This window comes from Nicotiana sylvestris, chromosome 2, assembly GCF_000393655.2.
Source record: "Nicotiana sylvestris chromosome 2, ASM39365v2, whole genome shotgun sequence".
Lineage (NCBI taxonomy): Eukaryota > Viridiplantae > Streptophyta > Magnoliopsida > Solanales > Solanaceae > Nicotiana > Nicotiana sylvestris.
The window spans coordinates 25,232,340-25,245,644 of NC_091058.1; the positions used below are offsets into that span (position 1 = coordinate 25,232,340).

At 38.3% G+C, this 13,305-nt stretch overlaps 2 protein-coding genes across 2 annotated transcripts; one reads left to right on the forward strand and one right to left on the reverse strand.

The window, feature by feature from the left end:
• Positions 1-7,342: 7,342 nt before the first annotated feature.
• Positions 7,343-7,708, forward strand: LOC104230123 (cysteine proteinase inhibitor 1-like). The gene has a single exon (XM_009782862.1). It carries the CDS (start codon positions 7,343-7,345, stop codon positions 7,706-7,708), a length of 366 nt encoding a protein of 121 aa, XP_009781164.1.
• A 1,620-nt stretch (positions 7,709-9,328) lies between these two features.
• LOC104230121 (G-type lectin S-receptor-like serine/threonine-protein kinase At1g11300) lies at positions 9,329-13,044 on the reverse strand. The gene is made up of 7 exons (XM_009782860.2): positions 11,503-13,044; positions 11,021-11,131; positions 10,743-10,939; positions 10,455-10,665; positions 10,095-10,332; positions 9,859-10,009; positions 9,329-9,725 (listed from the first exon to the last, which is right to left on the reverse strand). The coding sequence occupies exons 1-7, from the start codon at positions 12,779-12,781 to the stop codon at positions 9,426-9,428; spliced, it is 2,487 nt and encodes an 828-aa protein (XP_009781162.2). The 5' UTR covers positions 12,782-13,044; the 3' UTR covers positions 9,329-9,425.
• Positions 13,045-13,305: the final 261 nt, after the last annotated feature.

Here is a 13,305-nt window from a genome sequence, read left to right on the forward strand (position 1 = left end):
CTTGATTTGGTAAAACTCTGGGAGCCACTCTCGGCGGTGCCGGAGGAGGGTCTGGAATATTGTTGTTCACATTTGCATTTACATTGGCATTTCGGCCTCTCCGTGGAACTTGAGGTAAGACCTCATCTTGTTCTAGATCCTCTACCTCCTCCCCCGCTATCACTTTGACGAGAGGGTCATTTGCATTAAGCGCCATTTGTACCTGATTGATTGACACAAACAAAATTAGTAAACAAGAAGGAAAGAGAAGCAAAACACAAAACTAAATAAATAGATAATCAACACCGTAAACTTCTCGGCAACGACGCCAAAAAGTGATCGCTGCCAACTCGACGCTACACTAAGGTAGGAAGAGCGGGTCGCAATAGCTTTTACCCGATATAAGGGTCGGGATCGATTTCCTCAGGGAGCTAGTAGTGGAGTTGAATTGTCTGTCTATCCTAGATATGTGTTTGTGCTCCTAATGTCACTTCAAACATTTTTGGGTTTTCAAATTATAACTATTTTTGTAAAACTATTGATTAACACTAAATTATGCTGCGAGAATATTGCTAAGATGTATCTAATGGGAAGAAGGGCACTAGGGTCGTGACACTAGCTAGGTGGCTAATTGACGAGTAGATGTTACTAAGGTTCGATTGACATAATTGGGGCTTATGCTATAACCGTTGCACAATTTTACCCACTCTCACAGCTCTTGGTAGGGAGAGTGATTTTGCCCAATTGACTCTCTCGAGACCAAATGGGTAGGCAAATTAGACCAAGCTACTAGGGTTCAAGTAAGGTAATTACTCTCTCGAGGTTTAACCCGTTAATTGGGACTATCACTTCTTATGAGTCCATCCCAATTCCGTGTTGGGTCAATTTTGGGGTCATAGACTCTCTTTCTCGAGAAGAGTTAAACCCACAAAGCTTGAATCAGTATTTGCAACCACCAATTCTAGATTACAACATAAAATTAACCCAAATAGCAAACACCCATAGTCAATCTCACATTAGATGGCAACACCCATAAATTACCCACACTAGGGTTAAGTCACAACCCTAGCTAATGGGTTTAGATACTCATGTTAGATAAAGAAATTGAAGAAATAGATGAAGAACTAAGCATATTAATTAATTGCTAAAATTAATCTACAAGAATCTGTTGTAAATGTAAAGCAAAAGTGCCAAAAATGGCTACAAAAATTGGTCTCACGAGCATAGCTCTCCACTGATATATCTCATAACCTAAAAAATGGTAAAATGTTCTATTTATACTAGGCTGGAAAAACTGGACAAAAATACCCCTGCGGGGCCAGTGCGGGCCGCATTAAATGGACCGCGGCCGCACTAGGCTCACTTTTGCTTCTCTGAACTTGGACTCCGTGGACCGCATAGAATGGACCGCGGCCACGGAGGGAGCTGGTGCGGTCCGCGCACTCACGACCGCGGACCGCATGACAATGGCTTTGAAAACTTCATCTCTCTGAATCTCTCTGAAGAGGTTTGTGAATTTTTTATAAAATCCCAAAAGTGTTCTGTTTTTGGCTTTTTTAAAATCACACGGCGAAAATGCCCTTCGTGTTCGCGATGGTCAGGCTGGGTGAGCCTTCGCGTTCGTGCACACGGGCTCGCGTTCGCGAAGAGTAATCTTCTCGAGCCCTCGCGTTCGCGTCCAAGGGTTCGCGTTCGCGTAAGACAACTACCCCACCCTTTGCCCAGGCCCATTTGGCCTTCGCGTTCGCGTGGTCAGGATCGCGTTCGCGAAGGGTTATCCCCCCCAAAGCCTCACGTTCGCGACCTAAGCTACGCGTTCGCGTAGAAGGAAATCCTTCAGAAACAATTAACTCATCGCGTTCGCGTGGGTACTCCTACGAACGCAAAGAAGGAAGTACCAGAAACCCAACAGCTGAGAAATTTGCAACAGTTTCTAAGTCCGAAACCCTCCGAAACACATCCGAATCACACCCGGGCCCTCGGGGCTCCTAACCAAACACACATACTAACTCAACAACTTCATACGAACATATCTGTGCGATCAAATCGCCAAAATAACCTCAAAAACAATGAATCAAACCTCAAAATCAAAGGATTTTTCTCAAAATTCATAAAACATCAACTTTAGCAATTTAGGTCCGAATCACGTCAAACGGACTCCGTTTCAACCAAAATTTACAGAAATAACTTAAACCATATATAAGACCTATACCGGGTGCTGGAACTAAAATACGGGCCCGATATCATCGCTTTCTAATCAGATTTCATTTCAAAATTTCTTAAACATTTTCAAAAAATAATTTTACTTAAAAATTCATTTCCCGGGCTGGGACCTCGGAATTCGATTCCGGGCATACGCCCAAGTCCCATATTTTCCTACAGACCCTCTGGGACTGTCAAATCACGGGTCCGGGTCCGTTTATCCAAAATATTCGCCAAAGTCAAATTTATTCATTTTAAACTCAAATTTCATCATTTTTAAGCTTTCTGGCTATGCGCCCGGACTGCGCATGCAAATCGAGACGACTCTAAATGAGGTTTTCAAGGCCTCGGAAGCACAGAATGCAATTAAAAAAATAGGTGATGACCCCTTGGGTCGTCACAATAAAGAAAATCCCAAAAATGAATAGAAGTCATATTTGGAACCAATAAGCAATTCCAACCTAAATAGATACCCGGCTCCATTCCAAGCTCTCTGTGGAAATCGATCCCGACCCATAAATTGAGTAAAAGCTATTGCGATCCTCTCTTCCTCCTTTTTGGTAGTGCGGAGTAGGCTGCGCTCACTTTTTGCAACGTATAGATACTCGTTACCATACCTATACGTCGTACTCAACAATTACCACATAGCAAATAGGACTCGACTCCTAATCCCTCAAGCTAAGGTTAGACCAAACACTTACCTCGAACTTTCACGGCCAATTCAAGCCTCAAACACCGTTTTTCCTTTTGAATTTGGCTCCAAATCAATTGTATCTAGACATAATCGACTTAATAACATCAATAAATTCTAAACAATTCAATTCCAATGCTTAATTATAGCTTTCCCATCATTCTTCCCAAAAAGGCAAAAAATTGACCCCGGGCCCGCTTGGGCAAAATACGAGGTTCGGATCAAAACTCGATCACCCATTCACCCACGAGCTCGAATATATAATTTGTTTTGAAATCTGATCCCAAATCGAGGTCAAATTCCCAAATAATCAAAAAGCCCTAGCTCTATCTAAATCCCTAATTTTCTACCTTTAATCTCATGTTTTAGGCCTAGAAATCTAATGGGTGTTGATAAAAATGGAAGAAAACGAGCTTAGGATTACATACCTATGAAGCTATGGTGAAGTTTCTCTTCAAAAATTTCCCAAGAGGTGTGGAGAAGAAGAAGTTGTGAAAAATGGTGAAATTCCCGTAATACATTCTGTTTTTGAACTTAAAAATAACTGGGCGGATTTTGGTCTATACCATCGCGAAGAAAGGAATGCGGTCGCATAGGGTAAGGGAGATTGGTCACTGTGATCGCGTTCAAGGCAGTGTGATCGCATAGAAGAAAACGGGTTCCCTTCCCAGGCTTGGTTTAATACATCGCGATCGCGGAAGAAACAATACGATCACGTAGAACAAATTGTGACCTCCCAGAATTTACTCTACGCGATCACGGAAGGACCTATGCGATCGCATAGCACAAAACAGGACCCCTGAAGTTTACACTATGCGATCGCGAGACTTCCTATGCGATTGCATAGTACAAAATAACTTGACACCAGCAACAACAGAAAGCTAGATTTTTCTAAGTCTAAATCACCCCGACACCTATCCAAAACTCACCCGAGCCCTCGGGGATCCAAACCAAATATACACACAACCTTAAAAACATCGTACGGTCTTATTCGTGTAATCAAATCACCAAAATAACATCATGAACATCGAATTAAACCTCAAAATCAATGAAATTTCTCAAAACTTCTTTAAACATCAAATTTTGCATTTAAGGTCCGAATCACGTCAAATGGATTTTGTTTCTTACCAAACTTTACCGACAACACATATAAATTATATTGAACATGTACCGGGCTCCAGAACCATAATACGGGCCCGATACCACAAGTTTCACATAACATTTTACTTTCAAAAACCTTTATATTTTTTAGAAAATAATTTCTTTTAAAAATTCATTTCTCGAACTTGGGACCTCAGAATTCGATTTTGGGCATATGCTAAAATCCCATATTTTCCTACAGACCCTCCGGGACCATCAAATCATGGGTCCGGGTCCGTTTACCCAAAATGTTGACCGAAGTCAACTTAATTCATTTTATAGCCGAAATTTATCATTTTTTCACAGATTTTCACATAATAGCTTTTCGACTATGCGTCCGAACTGTGCACGCAAATCGAGGTGATGCTAGATGAGTTTTTTAAGGCCTCGAAATGTAGAATTTTATTTTAATAACAAGTGATGACCTTTTGGGTCAGCACAGAAATAATGTATGTTCTTGATAGTATCGGTCTGTATGTTGGTTTCAGAGCCCGGTATAGGTTTAAAATAATAATTAAGTTGAATCTGTGAAATTTGGTAAGAATTGGAATTGGTTTGGTATAATTTGGACCTTTAGTTGACAAAATAAAAGTTTCAATGTTCTTAAGTGATTTCATGAATTTGAGGTTAAATTCGTAGTTGTTGATGTTATTTTGATGATTTGATCACACTAGCAAGTCCGTATGATGTTTTTAGACTTGCATGCATGTTTGGTTTGGAGCCCCGGGGGATCAAGTGAGTTTTGGATAGGCCGCGGAGTGAATTGGACTTAGGAAAATTTCAGCTGACATCTGGTATTTTTGCCCAGGCCTCTGATCAGGCTTTGCATTTGCGAAATGGTCAGGCTTGGGAAATGCGACCAAAGTATCGCAATTGCGAACCAAGCTTGGGCAGGCCCTCATCGCAATTGCGACCTCATGGCTGGGAAATGCGAACTCCCTACATCGCAAATGCGACTATTCCTTCGCAAATGCGAAGATGACAGGATTTCAAAGGGTTCGCAATTGGTCGCAATTGCAACATCTGAGACCTGTTAAGTGAGATTTTGACGGGATTCTTCTTCATTTTTACAACTTTTCAAAACCTAAACTCCCACAGGCAATTTTCTTGAAAAGAGTTCTTCCCCAAATCATAGGTAAACGATTTCTAACTCATTTTCTTCAATCCATAACATCTTTTTACATGATTTCACTTCAAAATCTAGTTTTTTCATGGGAAATTGGGTGTTTTTGGGTAGAAGTTAGGATTTTCAAATTTTGGGGATTTGGACCTCAATTTGAGGTCTGATTTCAAAACTAATTGCATATTTGAGTTCGTGAGTGAATGAGTAATCGGATTTTGGTTCGAACTTCGGGTTTTGACCAAGCGGGCTCGGGATCGGTGTTTGACTTTTTGGGAAAAATAATGGGAAATCTATTTTCATGCATTAGAATTGGGTTGTTTAGCATTTATTGATGTTCTTAAGTATATTATGACTAGATTCAAGCGAATTAGAAGTGGAACCGAGAGGTAAAACAGTAATTGAGGCTTAATCTTATCTGTGGAATTGAGGTAAGTGTTTGGCCTAACCTTAGCTTGAGGGAATAAGAGTTGTGGTCTATTTGCTACGTGTTAGTATCGAGTACGACGTATAGGTGTGGCGACGAGTATCTATACGTTGGAGTCAAGCATGCCCGTGGGCTTTATATCCTGTTTGTTGTGACTTTATTATGTATCGATCATGCTCAATTGATGATTACTAATGTTGAACAAAGATTATGAAAGTTCTTGGTAATTGACTATTGTTGAGGATTGACTCAAGTTAAGTTCCATTTTGTAAAGTCATTGTTGAAAACGAGATTAGTTATAGCTGATTCCCTTGCCGGGATGTTATTGTTGATATTGTTGAATCCCTTGCTGGGACGTATTGTTTCTATTGTTTGGATGAGGAAGAGTGTAAAGCACAAAGGGTGATGTTGTGCATGATATTGTCAGTGAGTGTAATGCACGAAGGGTGATGTTGTGCCGATATTATGAGTGTTAATGCACGAAGGGTGATGTCATTCCATGATTTGAGAGTTAATGCACAAAGGGTGATGTCGTGCCATGATTTGAGAGTTAATGCACAAAGGGTGATGTTGTGCCATGATTATGTGAGATAAAGTACGAAGGGTGATGCCGTGCCATTTCTGTTGTATCATATGGTGAGAATGAGAGTAAATGCACGAAGAGTGATGCCGCGTGTTACCGCTTCCTTATTCTTGTTGATATAGATGTGATGTTCACTATGCTTTATTATTGATGTTTCTTTATTGGCTTATTGTTAGAACCTCATATCTCCCGTAGCATGTCCCCTCCCCACCTTATTCTGTTGATTCCTGTTATTATGATTTTGTTTGTATATGATTTAACTGCACATGTATATTTGACTGTCATGTCCTAGCCTCGTCACTACTTCGTCGAGGTTAGGCTCGACACTTACTCAGTACATGGGGTCGGTTGTACTGATACTACACTCTGCACTCTTTTGTGCAGATTTCGGTACTGGACTCGGTGAGTAGCTGAGGAAGCTGCCTTCAGTCCAGGGAGACCAAGGTAGATTTGCTGGCGTCCGCATAGCCTAAAGTCCCTCTTCCCTGTTTAGCTTTTTTGCTGTCTCTTTTCATTCTGAGAACAGTTGTATTTTTCTTTCCAGACCAATGGTTGTAGTAAAAATCTTAGTCGTTCGTGAATTTGTGACACCAGATTCGTGGGTAGACATGTATCGAAGTATTTGAATTTATTTTAACTCTTCCATGTTGTTCATTTGTTTAGCTATAGTTACTGTTTATAATTGTTTGGGTTAATTGTTAATGTGTAAAACCTTAATAGTTGGCTTGCCTAGCTTTCACGAGTAGGCGCCATCACGATTCCCGAGGGTGAGAAATTCGGATCGTGACGGTAAAGTTACAGAATCACAGGAAAATTAAGTTTTATCTTAAGATGCAATGAATAATATGGAAGCTAGCGTAATTTGGATGGAGGGTAAATAGTTTAAATGTACATGAAATAGTAAAATATTTATTAGAATCACATAATAGTTCCTTTATTAGTAGAATATATAATTAGTTTCAGTTAATATATATTATTAAAAAAAATTCCCTTTTTTCACATTTACAAACATAGTCATGTTATGAATATTATGCACAAAATTGCTCCATTACAACACCAACATACTAACCTTGTTCCTATCTAATTTCACCTCGCCTAACTAATTTTATACTACTTTCTCCTATAAATAAGACTTACAACACTTGGTTTTAATCACTAATCTGACAGTTTTGCTTCTACTTTCTCCTCCTCTCAAAAAAAATGGCCATACAATTCAACTTTCTCCTCCTCTCAAGTCTCTCAGTCCTAGTTATTGCTTCTACTTTCTTTCATGTTTCCTCTGCAAAGAATGGCCTGAAACATAATTTCCTTAATGGTCAGCAACCCATAAACCCAAATGACCCTAAAGTTGTGGGAATCGCAACATTTGCTGTGAATGAGCACAACAAGGAGGCTAAAAGCAATTTTCGACTTGTAAGAGTGATGGCAGGAGGAACTGATGTAACTCCTGACGGTACTGTTTATCAATTGCAAATCAGTGTCAGTGAATCAAATGTTATCACAACCCGTCTCGTGGCTGTTTTAATGCATTCAAACAATGTTAAAGACCTTCTTTCTTTTGAATGATTATCTTTTCTTATAAATTTAGTGTACGTTCATCTAGAAATGATTATATTAGAAGCATTTATATTAAATAAACTATTTGAATTAGATTGTTTATCTTGTTCTATTCATTCGTTTGGCCATATTAAAGATGGATGATAAATTTTCATTTTGGATAAATCGAATAAATTCTATTTGATATTATTCAAAATTGTTCCCCAAATGTCCCAATTGTCTATTTTGAGAGTCTCAAAATATATATCACATGGTATTTTTCTATTTGCTAATCCATCCTGTATCTTGGGGAAATTGTGCAGAACTCATTCTTCCATAAATCTAGAATTAAGGGTTGTGTGACCAAAAAAAAAAAAAAAAAAAAGAAGAAGACCGTGCTGTAAGCCTAAAACGGAAAATCCCATCCACAAAATTATCACTTTTCTTGTTAGTGATATAGCCTAAAACACTGCAGATACAACATTTTTCCTCCTAATTTCTCATAATAGTTTTTCCCCAATGTTGATTAATCCACCAATTCACTTAGCTTCTATAATTACTAAAATTTTCCATATTTATTAAGAATAACACCACATGATCTCTGCAATTTTCTATAAATTAGATTAGAAAAACAGAGGTAAAAGGATTGGTCATTCATCACCGTTCCGTGCATCAGTACGTGAAAATTTTGAAGTATTTGACTGCCATTATTAGAAGTTGTTAATTGCTACATGTAGATCAACTATTCATGGGATTTCATCAGATCTATGATTTTTTCCTTAGTCTAGTTTCTTTCCAAGGAGTTTCATAATGCAAGGCTAAAGATTCAATGTAAGAATCTTGTTTAAAAATTTATAGTAAATCGAGTTTTTTTAAAATACTTTTTTGGATAATTTGAGAAATTGTTAAAAGTGATTCCTGTTCCTGTTTTTAGTTCATTACATGCATAAGTGTAGTATTTTCGTTTTTGTTGTCTTCTTGATTTCTTCTTTATCTTGTTGCGTATAGTATAGCATTTGGCTATAGGAAGGAACCATTCTGCAATTAAACAGTAATAATGTTGCTGCTCATCCCTTTTTTTGTTGCTAGGAATTGGATAGAATCCCAAGAACTTTGGGCCTTAGACTTCGAGATTTGATCGTACTCATAAGAAATACCTTTTGTCAGAAAGATAACTCCTTGACATAATGTTGATCATAGTTGTAAATTTAGATTTTTTTTCACAACGATTAAATATTACAGATTTTTGGGAAGGCATCCGAAAAAGAAATAGCTACAGATACAAATTTAAGGAAAGAAATGATCTTTGCCTGCCTGTTGAAAACTTTACAGCCAGGGGTGGATGCATGCTTGCCGAAGTGGTGTCATGCAACACAACTTCATTGGAAAATTTTACTAAATATATTTATTAATAGTGTACGAAAAGTTAAGTAGGAAAAAATGACCTACATGACATAAATTTTGTCTTGGCGTGTTGGTTATGTGCTTGATTTTGCTCTAACAGATCAAGGGTTCAAACCCCAACTAGCACATATTTTTATTTTGCAAATATTTGAGAGAGCCTTTGTGGTTAAAAATTGTGATAACTACAATTGAACTTGAGACCTTTTCTAACTTAAGACTTAACAAAATCAATTAGATTAAGGCTATTTCTTGTTTAAAAGTATTATAATCAAATTTATATTCCAGTTCTTCTACATATTTCGACAACGCTTACAAAACTTCTGGGTACGCCCCCGTTTACAGCCTATCGTGGTTCCACTACAGTTATGGAATCAGTATTCACAGAACCTTGGCTATTAGAAGATCCTTGCTCTGAAGAACCACGTCCTCCGGTAAATGCAGGTTGCTTAGGAGTAGGTAGGTCAGCAATGTCACTAGTCAGCATTGATAGAACCGTGGAGACATTTGGCCTATCTTCTGCATATTCTTGAACACATAATAATCCAATATGTACACATCTCACAACTTCTTTCTCAAATCTTGGATCAAATACTTTGGAGTCTATCAATTTTACAATATTGTTTTCCTTCCACAACTTCCATGCCTGAAGAGCAAAGACATTGACAAACAGTGAAAAGTTTTTGTTCAGAAGTTTCGTGTTTTTTCTCTTTCTTTATCATTTTTTTATAAGTAATCAAAGACATTAAAGCTTCATGAGTATGCAAGACTGAACTTACATATGCAAATAGAGTCAGTTCATCTTCATCGTCGTAAAAACTGGAATTCTTCCTTCCACTGACAATTTCCAATATCAACACTCCAAAGCTGTAGACATCTGATTTTTCTGAGAATCTTCCATGCATTGCATATTCAGGGGACATGTAACCACTGCATAACATATAAAAAAAAGAGACCCAATAACTAATCATGTCATTTCATCCATGACAAAATTAAGGAAGCAATCCAAACTTACTATGTGCCAACAACTCTTATTGTGTTGGCCTGATCTTGATTTCCTCTAAATATCCTCGCCATGCCAAAATCTGAAATTTGTGGGTTTAGGTGTTCATCCAACAGGATGTTGCTTGCTTTCAGATCTCTATGAATAATTCGTAGTCTCGAGTCTCTGTGAAGGTAAAGGAGGCCTCGACCAGTTCCTTCAATAATGATGGCTCTCTTACTCCAATCAAGGAACTTTTCCTGGTGTGAACCTAAAAAGGAAGAAATGTTTGATGGATTTTGTTTCCTTAAGACAGTACAGCTTTTGTTTGATTTTGGAAGTCCTTAAGTAACAATAACACGCAAAAACAATGAAAGAAAGTTAAGCACTAACCAAAAATATATGCATCTAAGCTTCTATTCGGCACGAAATCATAAACCAACATCTTTTCCCCTCTCTCTATGCAGCAGCCAAGAAGTCTAACAAGATTACGATGTTGTAGTCCAGAGATCAAGACGACTTCATTCATAAACTCCTCTAGCCCCTGACTAGAAGACTGTGAAAGCCTTTTCACTGCAATTTCTTGTCCATCTTGAAATTTTCCCTGCAGACAATTGATCCAATTTATTCCATATTTTGCTCATTTGTCAAAACACATAGAGCTGCATCGAGAGACATTACTCTGTAGACCGGATCAAAGCCTCCTTGCCCCAGCTTGCTAGCCCAGTGAAATTTGTCAGTTGCATTTGCTAACATGTCAAAGCTGTACAATGTCATGTCTTCAATTTTGACTTTGTTGATGTCATCTTTAATCATGCTTTCCTTGTAATAGTTTGGAGATGCTTCTCTTAAGAATGCTTCATTTTTTCTCTTCCTTCCTGGTTCAGAATGGATATTCAGAAATCAAATGATCTACAAAGTAAAAGCCCTAGTATCAGATATCTTATTTGATTAATTACCTCTATGCTTAGTAAACAATATCCAGAAAAGGTATCCACATAAGGTAACTGTTACCGAGACCGTCGACACCGTGATTGCAACTACAGGGATGCGTTTCTTGTGATTTGCATCTGCAAAACTTGTATGAGTCATAGACAGTTCTTGAGAGTGTAGAAAGTATCAGGAGTTTCTTGTTTATATTTATCAAAGACTAAAGGGGCAGCCCGGTGCACTAAACTCCCGCTATGCGCGGGGTCCGGGCCGGGAAGGGCCGGATCACAAGGATCTATTGTACGCAGCCTTACCCTATATTTCTGCAAAAGGCTGTTTCAACGGCTCGAACCCGTGACCTCCTGGTCACATGACAACAACTTTACCGGTTACGCCAAGGCTCCCTTTCATATTTATCAAAGACTAGAAGACATTAAATTCAACTCACCTTGTTGTTCCAATAACATAAGCTAAACAACTAAAAGCTTAAGGTTGAAAAGAAGTATATTACCAAGTTCAGAGTAGGCAAGGCGAATGAACAAATCAGCCGCCCCATCCGTGGAGAATTCTTGAATATCAATTAAGCTTCTATTCCAATGCATACAACCTATGCCTGTGTAGTATGAATATGCCATGCAGGAACAATTTTTCAAGCAATCATTCTCACAGTTTTCTTTTGTAGAGGATACCCAAATTGCAAAATCTGGCACTCCCATTGTCTGCAGCTTCAAAAACCCATCCTGCTTTCCCTTGTCAACATCAGTTTTGTTTCTTTCACAGTCCAGTGCAGTATTTCTGATGCATCCACCATTCCAATCTCCCTTCCCCCATTCTCCTTCATTTTTCGGCTTAAACCCTCGTATACAACTGCACTTTGGAGAATTCTTAGGGTTACAGCTTCCAAATTGCCCGCACTTAGCATAAAAATCACACTCACTTCGGGGATTAGCCCATGCTACCATCCAATCCTTCTTATTTGGATCCCAAACTTTCTCCTGATAAGACCCTGTGGAATTCAAGGAATAATAGAGTATCCAAGACTGATCTGGGTTGGTATAAATTTGGTATGCGGTGCCTGCATTATCAGCTACAAGGTCAACACCAGAGTCATAAAAAGATTTCATTTCTGGTAATCCGATGTAGATCTGTTTATTCCATGGACCACTACGCCAGTAAGGAGAGCTATTGTTCCAAATAAAAGCCTGGGGAAGGTATTGAGGTTGAATTCCAGCTGAGAAACTCCCGATGGATGGATCATCAGGACTTCTCCATGATTTCAGGAAAGTCGTCGTGTTAGTAAACTTATTAATCCCCATTTTCATCAACGGTAAGAGAGAATCTGTAGGGTATTGAAAACTTTCCCATAGAACTCTCCCATTTGAGCTGTCTTTCAGGACTAAGTTGCCAGTGTCCAAGAGCCCGGCGGTTGAATTCCTTATAGAGTTTGAAACACTGGATGACCAAACAATCTGCTTCTGTCCATTCAAGATTACAAGATTCCCATCTTCTGATATTGTGAGTATTCCATTAGAATCATGTAAAGGTTTGTCTCTGTTAGCTACCCATACTACAGTTGGTGTTGGTGATGGTAGGTTAAACATAATACCTACATAACGATTTGCAGAATTCCCAGGGCTGAAAAATCCCAGTTTAAATCTTCTGCCTCTGGAAAATATAGTTTCCGAGTCTCTCACGGGTGCACTACTGCTAATGGTATCTGAGGCACTGGCGCTGGAAAAAACTTCATAAAAACAACAAAGTAAGAGATGACAAAACAGAGATAAGCTCATCCTATTTTCTGCCAACAGGTTCAGTCGATCATTTGAAATGTAAGAGCTGAGAACTTCAAGGATGACCCCCCACCCTTTTTTTTTTGTTTTTACTTTTTAGCCACGAAAATAAGTTGTATTAATACTTAAAATTTAATACGTATATATTTCTCTTCAGTTTACTTTTCAATCAGTTGTCAATTAATTGTTGGGCCTGTGTCTTAAATGATTTCTTTAGTGGCCATTTTGGCTTCTAACTCTACGCGTACTGTATTTCTGAGTATTTCTTGTGCATTTGATACCTGTGATTCTGTAAAAAAAATTTGGGCAAGGAAGGGTGTCTCTCATCCATGTAAAAGCTATATACTCTAAGTATAAGATAGTGATCAAATTTTTATTTTTCCTTTCTTTTTATTTCATTAAAAGTCAGAAATTTTTATTTTTCCCTGATGAGTGATGACATCTATTTAGAATTGTTATTCTATATAGTGGTTTGTTACCTTGAATCGTTGAAAATATTTTTCTCCAAATAAGTGATTATGACT